The sequence below is a fragment of the Dermacentor andersoni genome, chromosome 3 (genome assembly GCF_023375885.2).
Source record: "Dermacentor andersoni chromosome 3, qqDerAnde1_hic_scaffold, whole genome shotgun sequence".
NCBI lineage: Eukaryota > Metazoa > Arthropoda > Arachnida > Ixodida > Ixodidae > Dermacentor > Dermacentor andersoni.
Window position 1 is genome coordinate 132,577,488 of NC_092816.1, and position 19,174 is coordinate 132,596,661.

At 46.1% G+C, this 19,174-nt stretch overlaps 1 protein-coding gene across 3 annotated transcripts in view; it reads left to right on the top strand.

The window, feature by feature from the left end:
• Window positions 1-19,174, top strand: part of LOC126525261 (meso-2,3-butanediol dehydrogenase-like) — a 71,140-nt gene that overhangs the window by 44,448 nt on the left and 7,518 nt on the right. For 2 of the 3 annotated variants that reach the window (XM_050173288.3, XM_055067586.2), the window contains exons 6-8: window positions 4,146-4,215; window positions 12,583-12,619; window positions 17,745-17,808. In XM_050173288.3, the coding sequence (XP_050029245.3) occupies window positions 4,146-4,215; window positions 12,583-12,619; window positions 17,745-17,808 (171 nt within the window). The remainder of the gene's footprint in view (window positions 1-4,145; window positions 4,216-12,582; window positions 12,620-17,744; window positions 17,809-19,174) is intronic. The other variant, XM_072287295.1, reaches the window with a different exon arrangement.

The following is a 19,174-nucleotide window of genomic DNA, read 5'->3' on the forward strand; positions in this document are numbered from 1 at the left end:
GAGAATGTCTGCCAAACGCACCCCAACCCTTTCTTGTTCTTCTGATTATTTCCGTCTCATGATCCGGATCCGCCGTCACTACATACCCTAAGTAGATGTATTCCCTTACGACTTCCAGTGCCTAGCTACCTATTGTAAATTGCTGTTCTCTTCCGAGACTGTTAAACATTAGTTTTCTACAGATTAATTTTTAGACCCACTCTTCTGCTTTGCCTCTCCAGGTCAGTGAGCATGCATTGCAATTGGTCCCCTGAGTTACTAAGCAAGGCAATATCATCAGCGAATCGCAAGTTACTAAGGTATTCTCCAATAACTTTTATCCCCAATTCTTCCCAATCCCGGTCTCTGAATGCCTCCTGTAAACAAGCAGTGAATAGCATTGGAGAGATCGTATCTCCCTGCCTGACGCCTTACTTTATTGGGATTTTGCTGCTTTCTTTATGCAGGACTACGGTGGCTGTGGAGCCACTATAGATATCTTTCATTATTTTTACATACGGCTCGTCTACACCCTGATTCCGTAATGCCTCCATGAATGCTGAGGTTTCGACAGAATCAAACGCTTTCTCGTAATCAATGAACGCTACATATAAGGGCAGGTTATATTGCGCACATTTCTCTATCACCTGATTGATAGTGTGAATATGGTCTATTGTTGAGTAGCATTTACGGAATCCTGCCTGGTCCTTTGCTTGACAGAAGTCTAAGCTGTTCCTGATTCTATTTGCGATTACGTTAGTAAATAGTTTGTAGGTCACTGACAGTAAGCTGATCGGTCTATAATTTTTTAAGTGTTTGGCGTCCCCTTTCTTATGGATTAGGATTATGTTAGCGTTCTTGCAAGATTCTGGTACGCTCGAGGTCATGAGGCATTGCGTATACAGGGTGGCGAGTTTCTCTAGAACAATCTGTCCACCATCCTTCAACAAATCTGCTGTTACCTGATCGTCGCCTGCTGCCCTCCCCCTTTGCATAGCTCCCAAGGCTTTCTTTACTTCTTCCGGCGTTACCTGTGGGATTTCGAATTCCTCTAGACTATTCTCTCTTCCATTATTGTCGTGGGTGCCACTGGTACTGTATAAATCTCTATAGAACTCCTCAGCCACTTGAACTATCTCATCCATATTAGTAATGATATTGCCGGCCTTGTCTCTTAACGCAAACATCTGATTCTTGCTAATTCCTCATTTCTTCTTCACTGCTTCTAGGCTTGCTCCCTTCCTGAGAGCATGTTCAGTTCTATCCATATTATACTTCCTTATGTCAGCTGTCTTACGCTTGTTGATTAACTTCGGAAGTTCTGCCAGTTCTATTCTAGCTGTAGGGTTAGAGGCTTTCATACATTGGCGTTTCTTGATCAGATATTTCGTCTCCTGCGATAGCTTACTGGTATCCTGTCTAACAGAGTTACCACCGACTTCTATTGCACACTCCTTAATGATGCCTATAAGATTGCCGTTCATTGCTTCAACACTAAGGTCCTCTTCCTGAGTTAAAGTCGAATACCTGTTCTGTAACTTGATCTGGCATTCCTCTATTTTCCCTCTTACCGCTAACTCATTGATCGGCTTCTTATGTACCAGTTTCTCCCGTTCCTTCCTCAAGTCTAGGCTAATTCCAGTTCTTACCTTCCTATGGTCACTGCAGCGCACCTTGCTGAACACGTCCACATATTGTGTGATGCTAGGGTTAGCGCAGAGTATGAAGTCTATTTCATTTCTAGTCTCGCCGTTCGGGCGCCTCCACGTCCACTTTCGGCTATCCCGCTCTCGGAAGAAGGTATTCATTATCCGCATATTATTCTGTTCCGCAAGCTCTACTAATAGCTCTCCCCTGCTATTTATTCCTAGTGCCTATGCCATATTCCCCCGCTGCCTTGTCTCCAGCTTGCTTCTTGCCTACCTTGGCATTCAAGTCGCCCATCAGTATAGTGTATTTTGTTTTCAATCTACCCATCGCCGATTGCACGTCTCCATAGAAGCTTTCGACTTCCTTGTCATCATGACTGGATGTAGGGGGCGTAAACCTATACAACCTTAATTTTCTACCGCTTATTAAGTTTCACAACAAGACCTGCCACCCTCTCGTTAATGCTATAGAATTCCTATATGTTACCAGCTATATTGTTATTAATCAGGAATCTGACTCCTAGTTCTCGTCTCTCCGCTAAGCCCCGGCAGGACAGGACCTGCCCGCTTTTTAGCACTGTTTATGCTTCTTTTGGCCTCCTAACTTCACTGAGCCCTATTATATCCCATTTACTGCCCTCTAATTCCTCCAATAGCACTCCTAGACTCGCCTCACTAGATAACGTTCTAGCGTTAAACTTTGCCAGGTTCATATTCCAATGGCGGCCTGTCCTTTATCAACATTTTATCAACACGATAATTTTTTTAATCCGGTGGAAAATTGCGCGGCATCGGGATTCGAACCAGGGACCTCTTGCACGCGAGGCGGGTGTTCTACCTCTACGCCACCGCTTCGATTCCAACCCAAATCGTGATGGCAGACAGACGTGTGATGACGACGTGGTCGCGAATGGAAGTGCGTGTTGTTATCCGGTATGATTGGGCAAGCGGCACTAGTGTGTCCGTAATCCATGAGCGTGTGCATGTTGCGTATGATGAAGACTTCATGGTGAATAGCTCATGATACCATGATGTGCTGTTTCTGGCAATAAAGTTACCGAGTGAAAGTAAATGACTAAACTCACATTCGGAACGTCCCTCGTACATACTGTGCGTATACACTTGCACTGAGACATTTTTATTGAGCCGTCCGTGAACCACTGTAAATATCGTCGGGCATGTGCGGCATCCGCTGCATCTCGAAAGGTGCAATATTATAGTGAAGCAACCAAGATGGATGGCACGCCGCGGCCGCTTCACCGTTTCTAAGAAAATATGGTTGTGGTCGCTTGCATCAACAATCTCCATCAAGGAAACCAGTTGTGCAATGTGCTAAGCGCGTAAACGATCAAGCAATTACGTACGGAAGAATATGACGTTCTTTCTAAAACCATAATGACCGTGATATATGGTGCACGCGGCGTATGTCACACATGTAGAGATAGACAGGCCTACTCAATATCTTAAAAGTTTCGTAGAAAAGCTTTTTTTTTAATTATGGGGTTTTACGTGCCAAAACCACTTTCTGATTATGAGGCACGCCGTAGTGGGGGACTCCGGAAATTTCGACCACCTGGGGTTCTTTAACGTGCACCTAAATCTAAGTACACGGGTGTTTTCGCATTTCGCCCTTTCGTCGAAAAGTTGTGCGATGCATCGGTGCAATAGATGCTACGGATATGCAATTTACCATTCATCGGCTTTTATGGGTACAGCTCGCCCGTGCTCGGTAACACAAGTAAGAAGATTCTACGCCTCCTCCAAGTTTTCTCAACTCTAGTTATACGGGCCTGCATTGTCACTCCTAAGTGCTTGTCGGCAGGTCATTCCTAAGTACATGCACACTGCAACCATTATCGCATAGCGCGCGACCACGCGATTGCGGCATGCATTCTGGTGAATTTTCTTACGTGCATGTCGTGTGAGTAGCTCCTCGCCTCTCGCTAGCTTATTAGGAGTACACCACTACTGTAATATCTTGAATAAACAATTATTCGTTGATGATCCCTTGAGAATGTTATATAAAGGTGCACATCACTGTTTCGTATCTGGACAGAAACAATTTCATTGCTTGTGCTTTGATAGGATGCAGCGAACGTTAATTATCGTTAAGGTAAATTGCATGCGCCTGATCGCGTCATTGAAACATTTCCTATCCTCTAGCTTTTCCTGTACCCACGCTAGGAAGACTGAGGCATATGATGATAAAGAAAGTCGCATATTTCTCTGCCTACACTGCCTTTGCAAGCCGCAGATAGACGTTGCGTGGCACCTGATAGCCGCTGCTTTCGCCTTGTCGCTTTTATTGGATATGGAGGTATGCGTAACGTCAACTACTGCTACTGCTAATGCAGCAACCAGTACTATGTGTACCAATGTGCTGCATGGTGCTACTGGTGACCACCGCATCTATTAATTCTACTATTCTGACAAATGAAGCTATTTTAACGACAGCGGCTGTGTAGCTAATAATTGACATCTTTGAGCAAACGACATCTTTGCCACTTCTACCGCCAGGTTCAGATGGCCGTGCCTTACGTAATCAGCAAAGCGGCGCTGGACCACCTGACACGATGCGCCGCACTAGGTGAGTGCGCTGTACATGCTGTGACAAGCGCAGCAGATCAATTACTGTAGTTAGCGAAGGGCCAAATGTAGCGAACCAGCCGCAAACACGCTCAGTGCCCGGGAGGCGGTGTTACTATACTTCGTCTCGTAGTCTACTTACAGTAGAGTGAAAGCTGCGGGCCGCGTGACCAATCGGAGGAGCCAACATGCAGATATGACGAGTCCGTGGTGCGACCGCGGCGTAGTAATCCTCGCCTGTGTATGTTACAATACACCTTTTTGGTTAGCTTAAAATACATGCACGCCATTTAGCACTCTAGGCCTCCCTATATAATATTACACTAAATTTAGCTAATTGAAATGTGCTGCTTTATGGAAGTTCTTTGCCACTGTTAGAGAAAAGGCATATATACACACATAATGCCCATATAGAACTAGCAGTCAAGAGGGAGAGAAAACGATGCAGGAAGGCAAAAGGCCGGAAGGTTAACAAGAGGCAGTTCCGGTTGGCTACCCTGCACAGGGGGAAAGATGAAGGGGGATAAAAAGAGAAAGAGAGCGGAAGGGGCAGATAGAAAGAAATAGAGACGAGCACGATCAAACTGCGTACACTACAGAGCGGTGGGGGGCGGCGTTCTTACAGTCTACCATGAAGCCTCGCAGACGGCAGGAACCTTAATAACGCGAGTAAGACATTTAGCGTGGGTGTTCTGCGGGAGTACTGACCTAAAGCTTTGAATTCTAATAGTGGACGATTGCCCAACTGGTCCAGTACTCTGCACAGCACTTGCCTCTGGGCACTAGATCGCGGGCAGACAGAGAATACCTGCGAGACACTCATCGATGTTGCATGTGGCGCACGTGGGGCTGTGGGCCATTCCAATAAGGAAAGCATACGAGTTTGTAAATGCAACGCCTAGGCACAGACGGTACAGCATGGTGTGTTCACGTCGTGGTAACCCAGCGTTAGGTGCATCCGTATGTCAGGAGACAACGAACCCAAACGACACATGTTGAAAGCGTTCGAGTCCCTCAGAGATAAAGTACATTCACGGGACATCAGTCGCAGCCCAGCCGCAGCGTCTGTTCGCGAAAGCGGAATCAAGACACGTTGACCTCTTCCATGTGCAGATCGGGCGGCTTCGTCGGTGTGTCCATTCCCGCTGATGCTGCATTGTCCTGGAAGCCATTGAAAGATTATGTTGTGTCCTTTATCATGGCTGCGGTGATACATGCCTCGAATTTCTGAGGCCAGTTGTTCATTGGGTCCGTGGCGCATTGGACTTTGTATGCACTGAAGGGCTGCCTTGGAGTCACTAAAGACAGTCCATTGTTGTGGTGGTTTCTGGTTAATGAAATCAAGTGCAGCACGTAGTACTGAAAGTTCAGCACCCGTTGATGTGGTCACAAATGAAGTTTTTAATTTGATTTCTTCAGATTTTGCCGGGGTGATGACTGCAGCAGCTGAGCTGTTGAGTTTTACGGAACCACCTTTGTAGACAGGTTGTAGGAATACGTACGTTGTGAATGTGTTGCAAAGTTGCTTGTTTCAAAGTTTGCAACGGTGCTCTAGCTTTCTTTCTGATTCCTGGAATTGTCAATTGCACTTGCGGCCGGTGTAGACACCACAATGGATCTGATAATCGTGTACCAGGTGTAAGTTCTGATGGCAAGCAGGACTGATCGCCTAGAACCCTCTTGGCAAAGGTTGAATGTGGCCTTTTTCCTGGCAAGCAAGCAAGATGGTGTGAGGGCACGAAGCCAAGGAAAGCATCGGGGATTAGCTGAATTTCAAATTGAAGTGTACAAAACAATACAAAAACTGTAAATGAAAGTCGGCGAAAAGATAACTCTGTGCCAGTGAAGATCTAACCCAAAACCTCCGCATTACGCGTGTGGTGCACTAACAATAGTGCTGCGGTGACGGCTATCAATCGGTCCACTAACTTTGGCAGTATTAGCCAGCGCCACTCAGGATCATGGTAGATTAATTGGAACATGTTCTTTTTTCGACGGCGTCACGTCTAAAGTGAGCTTAGAAGAGTGGGCACGTGACTAATAAACCCTCGCTACCTAAGACATCAAGCTTGCAAGACCCTCGCTATGAATGAAGAAAGGGAGCGAGGGTCTTGCAAGCTTTGCAAGACGTTTGCAAGAAGCCGCTTCAGAACAGGTCCCACGTCGTTAAGGTGGCTTCTCGATTCTCGAACCAGGTCCTGGCGGCGTCTTCCAGTGCGAAATAGACATGCCGCAGCTTGTTGTCGCTGTCCCAACTGTTAAGCGTAGCGACCCTCTCATACGTCTCGAGCCAGGTTTCCGGGCCCTCGAATGTTGATCCGCGAAACATCGGAGGTTCCCTGGGCTGCTGCAGCACGATGGGGGACGCTGGGGCTGCCATTGGGGTTGCCTTGTCCACAATCTTCTCGGTCTTCTCAAGTAGAAGTCCGTGCTCTGGGGGCAGCTGTTGAAGACGGCGGCTTGCTCGATGCTCCGGGACTACGTTGGTGTTCTCTTTGCGGTCCGGGCTTGGATCACGGCTTGTCGGGGGCGTCCGGTACATGAACGAAAAGCGCCTCCACCAGATGTCACGTGGTGGTGACGTTGAAGAACCCAGTAGCAAATACTGTGAAAGACAAAACTAACTTTTATTGGGCGAACCTGTGCCCACGAAAACAGGCTACACTTATAGCACAACGATAGCGGCGAACACGGTCGGCGATCGTCGAAAATCTGATCAGCGGGTCAAGCGCGTAGGCTTTTATACAGAATCGTCAAATGTTCCAGACTAATCGTTGGGACCCACGTGCCTTCCACAAAGTTCTACACCATTCGCGTCAGGCGAATAAATCAGATAACACAGGGTTCGGCGACAACAGACTGCGGATAGAAGCATCGATAACTTTCCAGAAACTTCGGATACATGCAAGCGCGTCCCGCGCTGTGCGATAAGATTTGTTAGGCGGCGAAACGTGGTCGCCCGATAAATATAAGTACACGTGTCAATATTGTGAACCGTGATCATATATATATATATATATATATGTAATTTTGACGTTTTCATGAGGGTAAACAGTGGATATCGTGTTGTGCGGTTGTTGATTGGGTGAACCTGTCAAGTCACTTGGCACTCAGCAGAATGATGGTGGAGAGCGTCGAAAATCTGAGCTGGGGGGGAAGCGTGTGGGAGTTTACGCACCACGAGTCGAAGGTTCCAGCGTTATCACTACAGCGCACGTGCCTTCCAGAGAGTACTACACAATTTGCGTCGCGCATAAAACCGGATCACACCAGGTTCGGTGACAGAAAACAAGGGATAGAACCAGCATTACGGGAACTTCCTCCACGAAAGACGCGTCTCGCGCTTAGCGATAACATTCTAACGCAGACTGGCTCGGGAAGAACGTTCACTGAATTCATAGACTTTCTGTGCATTTTCATTCATGGGGTGACCATCCTTAAGCTTTCCCGAGTTTTTAAAAGTCACCTGTCGCAGATAACATAATTTAATCACTCAGCTGGATTATTCATAGTCGAACGTTACTGCACAATAAATCTAAACCACATATTCAACCACCTTGAATATATCACGCTTCCTCCTAAATTCATTACTTTACGACCTATATTGCAATTTACGAATTATAGCTGGTGAGCATGTAAGGCTTCTTTAATTTTAGTTCTTATTAAGAATGACGGCCGTTTGGAGATATTCGCCATGAATACTCGCCGTAAAAATGTACTTGTTCGATTTACATTGTTGAAACAAGCTCTATGGTACATACATTGGAGCACAAAATTATGTGAGGTGCCATTGCGTTTCCTCCCCACACTATGAAAAATAAGATCTCAAAAGTTATGCCATGCTTGATTTTCATGTGTTTGTTTAAAAAAAAACTTTACCAAGTTTAATTTTGTGATTGCGCTCCCATGTTCAGTGATTATACCTCTGGATAAGAAAAAAAAAATAGCACAAGCTTTTGCTTTTTGAGGCTTATAACACAAACAATTTAGCCAAAAATATGTGTCATTGCTCCATCGTTGTGTTTAACACTAGATAGTTTAATTATCTGAACGTCGAGTCACTCCGCTGCATTTATTCAAAAGGAGACGTTCGCATGAGTTCAAAAAGCTATTGACAGCAGAATCGGCGGTGAATTGTTGCACTAAATTGCTGTGTTCTTGCTCAATTATTGTTGAACACCAGACACGTAAAACCACATTATTTCTTTTTGTGGACCAGGGGCTAAGAATTTATTTGTTGCGCTGCAACTTGCCACTCACTACATAAAATTAAGCATTGTTCAATATACATGTTTGCGTGGAAACCCTAGGTAGCGGTAGTGACGCCAGTTCTCTCGCAAAATATGTGCAAACACTGAAGACTGACAATTTCTGTCTCATATGGTTTTTTTTTCCTTCTTCTAACATCCGTGCTTGGGGCACGTACATGCATTCAAGTTACTCTGCTAGTACGGGTCACTTACGACATAATTTTAGGCATTCACGATATTCAGCAGTTGCGATATTGGTTGCGATATTGGCGCGAGTTGTTTCCAAGACGATGTGCTAAAACCAAAGACAGGATTTTAGAGATCTACGGAGGGCGAATAAGCTTCTACATCGCAAGATGCTTTTCGCTCAGCGAAAAGCTATGTGTGCAAATTCACTGAGTGCTCGCCCGAGTTCCTGGCATGCCATAGTTGAATGAAATTACGCGGCCACGGTGGAGGAAACGGGTATGGTCCCTCAATCGGTCGTTCGAGCCCAGAAAGTCATACTCCCATGCCGACGGTGAATATCCGAATCTGTCATCGACCGAATGTCACAGCGTCATGCGGTGACCTGTAATATCAACACAATTTGCTAGACCTCGTTGTTCTACATCATGAAAAGAATCTGGAACTGCACTTGTCCATGATGCGGCAAACGGTATAGTGGTCTGTATGAAATTATAAGGACACCATGCACTTTCATACTTTGAATGTAATATCGGCTTGTCGGCAATTTCACTAGGGCTGATTTGATCCACCCACCGTGGTTGCTTAGCGGCTTTGGTGTTGCACTGCTAAGAACGAGGTCGCGGAATTAAACCCGGCCACGGTGACCGCATTTCGATGGGGGGAAATGCAAATACACCCGTGTTGTTACATTTAGGCGCACATTAGAGAACCCCAGGTGGTCAAAATTGGTTTGGAGTCCTCCACTATGGCGTGCCTCATAAGGATATCGTGGTCCTGGCACGTAAAAACCCCATAATTGTTTTATTTGATCCCTTTAGTTGCCATAAATTATCCGCCACGTTGCTCAGAATCAACGCCGTTTTCTTTTTTTTAATTCGAATAGCGTTCTATGTCTATTTCAGCTGTTTGGAGCCTATCTGTCTGTCTGTCTGTCTGTCTGTCTGTCTGTCTGTCTGTCTGTCTGCCTGTCTGTCTGTCTGTCTGTCTGTCTGTCTGTCTGTCTGTCTGTCTAGCTAGCTAGCTAGCTAGCTAGCTAGAGAGACAGACAGACAGATAGATTATTTAAGCCAACCCTCTTACGCCGACCCAGCGGCCCAAGTGGCTACACGCTTGGGCCAGCTGGGATGTGCTTCTGGTCGTGATGCTGGCGTAGTCATTGCACTGCCGTCATTCTACCTGTGTGATATCCTATTCTCGTCACACCGTCGTCGTCAGGCCTCCTTCCCCGACCCAGTGGTTCAAGCTGTCTGGTAGCTCTGGCCACTAGGTGTAGGCTCAAGGTAGTGATGCCATCTTGGTCGCACCATAGCAGTTGTTCCAGCTTTGTCATTCGACACTGGTCATGCCGTCATCGTCAAGCCATCGTCGTCATACCGTCATCATGTATTTGTTGTCACACCACCATACTCATATCGGCATGGTCATTCAATCGTCGTCATTCCAGCTTCGTGATATGACTTTGTCATCCTCTCATCGTAACGCCTCCTACACAGACCCAGTGGTCCGTGTTGTGTAATTTCTTAGTCCACACTGCGCGAGGCCGGCTTGGCCGGCATGTTATGAACGCGTAGTGCTTTGTTTGCTTTTTTTTGTTCTTTTTCTTTTGTTTTTCTTTTGCTTTTCTGCCTTTCTTTGTTTTATTATCCGCACCACTCACCGGAACCCGTGCATAGGCCAGTGAGCCATTATTTTCGTTAAAGTTTATTCTCTCTCTCTTAGGTCACAAGGTACGTGTTTGAAGTCGTGACGCCGTCGGGGTCGTTGCATCGGCGTTATTCCAGGGGCCGTATTCTGAAACGTTCGCCTACCGCGAAAGTTTCGCCGCCGCGAAAGTCACATTCAATAAACCAAGCGACTGCTTACCCGTGACGTCAGTGTGCACTACCAACGCGCGCTCTCGAACACTTCACATTGCATGAGAGATCGCGCCCGGCGAGTGCAGAGCGGCTCGGGTGTGTTGTTTTCGAGTGTAGTGGCCGCAGTACGGGTTCTGCGCACTGACTAAGTTTGGCTACGGCCTCTTTAGGCAAAATAAATTGAATAAGGAAGTGTGAAATGTGTTATTTTATATGAATCAACAAATATCGCCGCGAAACAACGCATGTAAGACGCCACCAAAAAGGCTACTATAAACTACCACCTATCTTATCTCTACGACTTTACACCACCAACCATACGCCAAGAGACGCCAAAAGACACGTTCATTTATACAATATCTGTCGACAGCACCCATCGACGCCATGACGTTAAAATGATGTAAGCTGGAACTACTAGATGGCACTGTTTATTTTCCGGTTTTGCTAAAATCGGCAATCAGCGCGCGCCGTTGGCGCAGGCTTGGCCAGGGCGAAACTTTCGCGGAAGGCGAACGTTTCAGAATAGGGCCCCAGCTTTGTCAAACGACTCGGCATGCCGTAGTCATGGAGGCATCTTCGCCGCACAGTCGTCTTCGTGCCATCTTCGTCATACCGTCGTCTTCACGCAGTATTTGTCATGCAGGTGTCAAGATGCAGTCATACACTCGCCTTCATCCCATTGTCCTCATGCCGTTGCAGTGCCATTGTCATCACTGTATCATCGCCATGCAGTCGTTTTCAAGCATTCATTGTCACACACACACACACACACACACACACACACACACACCCACATATATATATATATATATATATATATATATATATATATATATATATATATATATATTGTGTCAACTGGATGCTTCATCAGTGTAACTTCGACATGTCACTGTGGTCATACTGCTGCCGTCATGCCATCTTGGCCGTGCCACCGTCGTTATTCCAGCTTCTGCATCCCGTTGCCGTCACCGTCACCGTCACGCTATCGTCGTCATACAGTCGTTGCCATGTCATTATTCTGATGTCGTTGTCGCTTTGTCGCCGTTATGCCAGCGATATATTTTATTATTCGACATCTTCATGTCATGCCATCGTCGTTACGTGCCTTTGTCATTAAATCAATATCGCTCCTTCTTCGTCATTCTATGGCTACTGCGTCGGTGTCATGCAGACGTCGTCATACCTCTTTGTTCATGGGTCACCTTCGCAAGCGAGTGCCATAGAGAATTGGTATGATACCGGAGTATGAGGCATATAGCCGATGCCAAAGATGTCTCAGGGCTACCACTACACGTGTTAAATAAACGTCAGTTCACGATTCTTGAATGTCGCTACGCTGCTCGATTGCTGTCCGCGTTACCGTCGACAGTCATCGTGAGGTAAGTTCTGCCGTAGTTTTCACCTGCAATAATTGTGAAAGCGAGAAGTGCCACGCGATGAGAGCCATGCTCCAGAACAGCTCGAGGAACGAATCCGACGCGCGATCAAGAACCGAACACTGCAGCTTTTGTGTAAATTTGTGGATGCGGCTAAATGAACTTTACTTCACTGGAATCGACAAATAGCTCTACGATCAGAAATTTATGATAGCTGCTGACTTTTCACGCACATCGGCGAAGTAGCCAACGCAGAAAAGGTTTATTCGATCCGCCTGCTATGACTGAACTTTATGAAACAGCCTAGTTTGCTTATGTTGTTCACCATTGACATCAAATGGCATATGCACGTCGTCTTCGCTTCAGATGGTGCGCGCTTGATACACCACTACTTCGTGGCTGCATGTGCACTTCCTCGACACATATGATGCAGACCTTGTGTACAAAGTGCCGAGATGGTCTTTGAAAGATAAGGGGATAGTACTTAATTTGACCGGGATAAAGTTCACGAAGTTATAGAATAGGGGAAGGAGCGTAGGCTTGTTTGTTTGGACTGCTCAGAGAGGAATAGGAGGTCAATATTATAACGAAGGCTACAGCCAGAATACCTTAAGCTGCTAACCTCAGCCCATTGTTGCCAGTGTTTCATATTGGTCAGGCAACTCATTACAACGTTTTCTTTCATTCGTTTCAGAGAATGCTCCCTATGGTGTCCGTGTGAACTCAATCAAGTAAGAGCACTATGCACATTTTTACTGGATTAGTGTGTTCCTGCCTCTAGTGCAGCAGGCTTTCGCTACGCACAAGGAACACACACAACTACTATAATTGTTTTCATCACAGGCGCTGTGGGAATTCATGTTACGAAATCGTTTGGCAGGTTGGTTATCATGCATCCCTTGAGTTTTCGCAAAGTGTTAGGAGATGGATGAACACTGTTGTGCATGCGACCAACTGGAGTTTATCACGTGAACGTGTGACGAAACAAGCAATGCGATGACGACGATGACGGCCATAGATTGGCGGCGATGGCGTGACTGATTTTTTGTTGTCCGCCGAAGAAACACTATGCTGCTGTGGAGCGCAGCGCACAACTGCAATGTCATGCGATGTTTATGTTGCTACAGTCCATCTTTTAAAACCAAGGATGAAATTAAAAAAAAATCAAACCATATCAGACGGACACAGAGTGTGAGACGGCTACGCAGCAATGTTAAGAGCTACCAGTGATGCTCGCAGAGGTAAGAATGATGATGAATGGTGTCGCCAACCGGATGAAACTATATAGCCCATCTTGTAACGGAGATACGTACCCATTCCAGATATTGGTCAATCCAGAGCAGACGTGTTGGTGTTGCAAACCCCGTAGCACTAAGCCAATACCATCATATGCTTTCGCACATACCAAACGTGTCAATAGAGGGATTCTTATTCTTTGTTTTCTAAACGCCCTCAAGAAATCCTGTGCTCATCAGATTTAAGGCAGTTTATCAGTTCAAGCATTTGACGCAAGCACGGTATCTTTGCCCGTAGAGTGCTCTGTACAGCAATCACTCTTCAGAAGGGGAGTGCGTCCAGTGATTGCCATGTGGTCGCTTTGTCTGGCAGACATAAAAATGTGGCTGTCATACAGTGCATTCAAAAGCAGTCTCAGAATGTCGAGAAAATTGTAGGTGATTACAACGTTAAAGTTATGTTTTTCGCACCCCAGAAGCTCATAAAGCTGTGCAAGCAAAGGAAATGGCGCCACGCGCCGCACAGCTGTAAAATAAAACACAAAATCCGTTAATCACCTGGACTAGCAAAGTGGTTTATTCTATCCCTCTTTCTTTTGGCAAGCAGTACATAGGTCAAATGGGACGCTCCATCAGTGACCGGCTAAGAGAACATTCAAACGATATCAAGAAATGCGTGCGCGATGGCCGAATCGCATGTCATTGAAGTTCACGTGTCCATGGCGTTCCTTGCTCAATGTACCGTTGTCAGCAGAAGCGCTGATCAACTAAGACGTGAAACAATTCAGGATGGAAGGATTTCGCGACTTGGCTATGGGTGTGTTATCCCGCTGTCTGTGCTCTTGCAGAAAATGAGTTAACCTTTCTAAGGGTGTGGATTGAGCAAGTGCAATGTGATGAGTGACGGGTATAAACATGGGTTGCCGAAAATAAAGCGTTTTTTTTTACATTAGCGCTCGTATTTCATCTTGTTTCCTCTGTCCTTGCGTATGTCGGCGCTGCAATTAGATCACGAAGCTGGAATGATGACGATTGCACGACCATGACGGCATCACTATGCCAGTGTGACGGCGTCGCAACGTCAGCGACGGCATCGCTACCACGAGACCCTACTTGGTGGCCCAAGCTGTTCGATATCTTGGGCCACTGTGTTGGCTTAGAAGGCACGATGACGATGGTATGACTAGGGTAAAATTGCGCGAATCTGCAATGACAGCAGTGCAGCGACCACGGAGGTCTCACGAGCGAAGCACACATCACTGGCTTTCGCAGGTAGACAACTTCGGCAACTGGTTTGGCGTAAGATAGATAGATAGATAGATAGATAGATAGATAGGTGGATAGATAGATAGATAGATAGATAGATAGATAGAGAGATAGATAGATAGATAGATAGATAGATAGATAGATAGATAGATAGATAGATAGATAGATAGATAGATAGATAGATAGACAGATTAGATAGATAGATAGATAGATAGATAGATAGATAGATAGATAGATAGATAGATAGATAGATAGATAGATAGATAGATAGATAGATAGATAGATAGATAGATAGATAGATAGATAGATGCGAAGTCAACATGTGCATTCCCAGCGGTGGACCTTTCTTGGACCAGCCCGGCCTTATGTGCCGGTAGCTCCACGGCAGGGCGCTGCTCTCAGTTGAAGAGAGCGGTTGTGCTTCACACGTCCACAGCGTAGGAGCAATGGACTGTGATTCGTTTTCACAGGAGAAAGGGACTAACGCCCATCGATATCAACAGGAAAATGCAGCCCACGTCTCGCTTTGAGATGTGTGAGGTGCTGGTGTTGTGAGTTCGGAAAAGGCCGTGGAGACTTGCATGACAATGAGGGTTCGGCGAGCCACGTTAGTACGAGTTGCATCCACCACAGGGGCATCTCAAATTTAGTGCTGCGATGGGACATATGTCTGAACCGGTATGCGGAGTATGTGGGAAAATAGTGGAAGGTACGTATACTTGGATGTACTTGGACTACCTGTATGAAGCTCATTTACGCTATTAAAAATACGGGCAAAGAGTTTCTGATGCTCTTTCAGCAGTTTTGAGCTTAGATTAGCCAAAAACGGCTGAACTAGGCAAAGACTGCTATTCCTATTAAAAGAGCGTTACACCAGTGCCCTTGTATAACACGAGTACACCGTCACGTTCCGGGGTATATTTTCGGTAAACCTGGACAGAGAGGGCTTCAGAGGGAAATGAAAGTAAAGGTGCTGCAGGTGGCGTGGAATGCAGCATTTCCGCCCGCAATATCATTGCTGTAGTCCTAACCATGTGTCATCGTCGATTTCTAGCACCGGATACGTCCTCTACGCAATGCAAGGCCTGCCTAATTCAACCTGGTGCACTTGATGTCAGTAACGATATCAGTTACTATTTCTTATTTGCCGAGCTTACTAGATGGCATAATGTCAAAATGAAAGTACACTTAAGCATGCAGGCCGGCTTTATGCAGATAATTCAACAGCGGCGTATGCAACGCATTGGTTTTGAGCCATTGTTCACCATTTTTGCGTTACTTCGCATCACTAAATACACATTCGCGTACACTCTCTTTTTCAAGGCACGGTCAAAGTAGAAGGTGGGCATCAGCTGCGAATGCAGAATCGGAGTACTTCGGACACCTGAGAATGGATTCATATAGTTGAGCCAAGGTACACGTCGTGGCTCCTGCAAGAGTCGCCCGGCCCATTCCTCTATCAGATAAAAATTGTGGGGTAGGATGAGACCCACAGGGGAAGAGGTGGCTGAGGGCACACATGTCCCGCAGGAGGATAGATTTTCTCTCAACGGGAACAGAGCAGGTGTCCGAAGAAAGGGATAGTAGAGGAGTTGCGGTAGCTAAGAATGTCAGCTCCGTGGTCTGCGAAGTGGACCATGCGCCGTCAAGCAGTGCACCGTTACTTTTACACATGAAGGCTTCTGAAGTCCACGAATCTGCTAACGAATACGCAACGTGTTTGTGATTTGTTTCAGCTGCCTAACTGCGCGGAGGCTGTCAGTATACCTAGATATGGGCTTCGTTGACGTTATACAAGTTGACGAGGGCTTCATTCGCATGGTGTATAGCCAATAGGTCCCATATTAATGGCTTGTGAATTCAGAGGGCGGTGCCTACGGCTTGTCGAGTCATCTGCACTGTACAAGCATTATCGAAACAGGCGGACAAGTAGCCGTCTTAAGTCCGACAAATCTTGAGATCCAAGCTACCTGCAACTGTGCCCTATAATCCGTTAAGGGCTTGGTTTCTGGACTTCACTTTAAATTTAATTCATATAATTGTTGCTTAAAATCAGCACTTTGGTTACCCTTATTCTTCTGCAGCAGCCTTTGGGCTTTCAAGTAGCACACCAGAGCATATTGGCCAGCTGCGTGCTTCTATGACTGCACACTACGTTTTGCATACAGTTGAATTGGCGCTCTGATGACGAGTGCTTAGTGAGTTCAGAGTCCATCATGGTGCGCGTCATGGTCACTGAGTTAGTAAGAACAGTTGTTCATAGTCAATGGTCACGCCGAAGAACGGCGACCAGATAGTGTTTGCTGCAGTATAGAGGCAGCTCCGCTCCTTGGAGGACCCCGTGGTACAGCGTCGCCTCGCCATTGCTATTTCGCCCATAGTACGATATATAGAACACAAAAAAGTGGATGATTGGCCTTGAACTGCATCTAGAATGCCTCAGTCAATAGAAATGTGCAGGCACACGTGTGACACAAAATTATACATGGCACGACCTTAAACAAAAACAGAAAAAAGCAAGCTTAACGCATTCGTATTTAGACATGTAAATTGAATATGACGGATGCTCTGGAAGGTTTTCAATGTAAAGAATGGATTGTACTATTCAATTTCAAGTTGTATGTATAGGCGTAGAGTAGAATCAGCATTACCGCAATATCTCAGGTTCGTAGAAGTCACGGCACCTAACATTCTCGCAGTACCTGCAGTGGCGCTGCGCCAGTTTGGTGCGACCCGTTATCGTAGCGCGACCTGTCGTTCTTGAAGGGATATTTGAGGAACAGCAAGCAAAAAAAATAACAGAGGGGTCTTCCGCTGGAATGCCTACAACTAAATTATTTTCCATGCATCGTAGCCGCGATGCTGCAAAAGACTACGGCGTCAACGCAGCCAGAACGCCGGGATGACATCGATTGCGACTGCGTTCCGCATAGGCTGTAATTAGGTGCCTGAATAGAAAACAAGCGTGGTACAATCGAGGCGTCCAAGAATTCGTAAGCACGAAACGCGCCATCTTTATGCGGTCCTAATGAGACTTGCAACTGTGCCATTCAGCGTGCTTCCTGTAACTTCCCAGAAAGAAAAGCAACGGATGGAAAGAATCGATTATTTTGGCAAAAAGTGCTGCAAGAAATATCTGATGGGCAGAGTAATGGAGGGCTTATAGAGTTTCCTGATAGAGAACGGAAAGCAGGATATGAACAAGGCGGAAGTTTGTCTTGCAGTGCACCTTTGTATGTTATGATGGTGATGATCTTTGAACAAGGCCTCGCATGGCTCGCAAGTGTGAAGGTGACTTGCGAAGTAGGCAAAAGTGACAAGCAATGTGACATGCAAATTCACTTTTTCTTTGCAGTCCAGCCTATATCAACACATTGATTGGGAAAACACCTGCGGTCAGCATCGAGGAATACATGGAGGTATGCGCCATGAGTATTAATAATATTACGAATAATAGGAATACATTCTGATTATCTGAACTTTCCCTCAAGCTCTCATAACACAGACATACCGTTATCATTAGGACTATCTAATCCAATAAGGCCTTTAAGACATCGCCATGCAGATATTGCAAGCCAATGCATCCAGTTAGCCCCTTGAGTGTGTTGGACGAGCTCAGCTCGTCACAGGTGATAATACTGCCTTGAAAGCGACTCGAATCAACTCCACGCGTCCACTTAGTTTTTATTCTACACACACGTTGCTGCATTGCCGGCATTTTCTGTCCGTGATTATTTCACTTCCTTTTTACTAATCGATTTCAGCACTTTTTCAGCGCGTTGAAGGCCACACTGATTCCCTCTTCGTGTTCTACAACATAGATGGAAGGCATATCGTGAGCGCTTTAGGGGCGCGTCTATTGCGGTATTTGTTTGCTGCTACATGAAGGGAGCACTTTGTAGGCGCTGAGATACCAGTTTTTGGCATCGAACGCTTTTTCAGCCTTTTTGGCAGATTTGAAATGGTGATATCTGTATCGTTTGTGGCAATGATAAGTACATGTATGCGGCATAGCCAAAGATGAACTAATTTTCTCACGCTAAAAAAGATGAAGCAAATTGACTGAAAAAGCTTTCAAAGGGCTTTCGGTGGAGTGAAGTTTCAAAATGATAAAAAAAATATTCAACAGACAAAAATTTGTCACCTTGGTGAAGCAGGAGGGTGAAATAAAGAGTGAAGACAAGAGTGTTAACCAGGAATGCGTGTGGTCGGCTACCCTACACTGGGAGACGGGAAAGAAGGAATATAAAGATGAGATAGAAAGAGGGAAGGGACGAAGAAAAAGGCGATGAGCTCGAGCGCGCACGCGGAGGGGCCGCGCAAGCCATATAAGGAAGTCGCCCTTAAGAAAGACAAAAGTGGCTTCAAAACTTTGCGGGCCGACGAGGCACGGTTTTCAAGTAGCGCTTGCACGGACAGCGGTTGATCGTCCAGTCATCGCAATGTCATAGCTACTGTTTGTCTTTTTGACTGAAAGTGATTACAGTGGCACAATAAATGTCTCATGTTCTGGTTGCCGCCACAGACGTCGCAGTCGCAGACGTACTGTCGCTCCTTCCAATGAAAGTAGTGTACGCCTTCGAGAAAGCCACTACCAACCACAGCCAGTAGAAAAGCGATGCCTCGCCTCACGTCGATGAAGTCCGAGTGGAGGTCGGCGTTGGAGCCAAGGGTTCAGTTCGTGCGACTAGGGGCGTATTATATTAGAGGTGTTTCACTCTGTTCCAGAGAGCTTGCATGCCAGGTGAAAATGCTGCCTTGTAGCGTCTGTCCTGGACAGAGGAA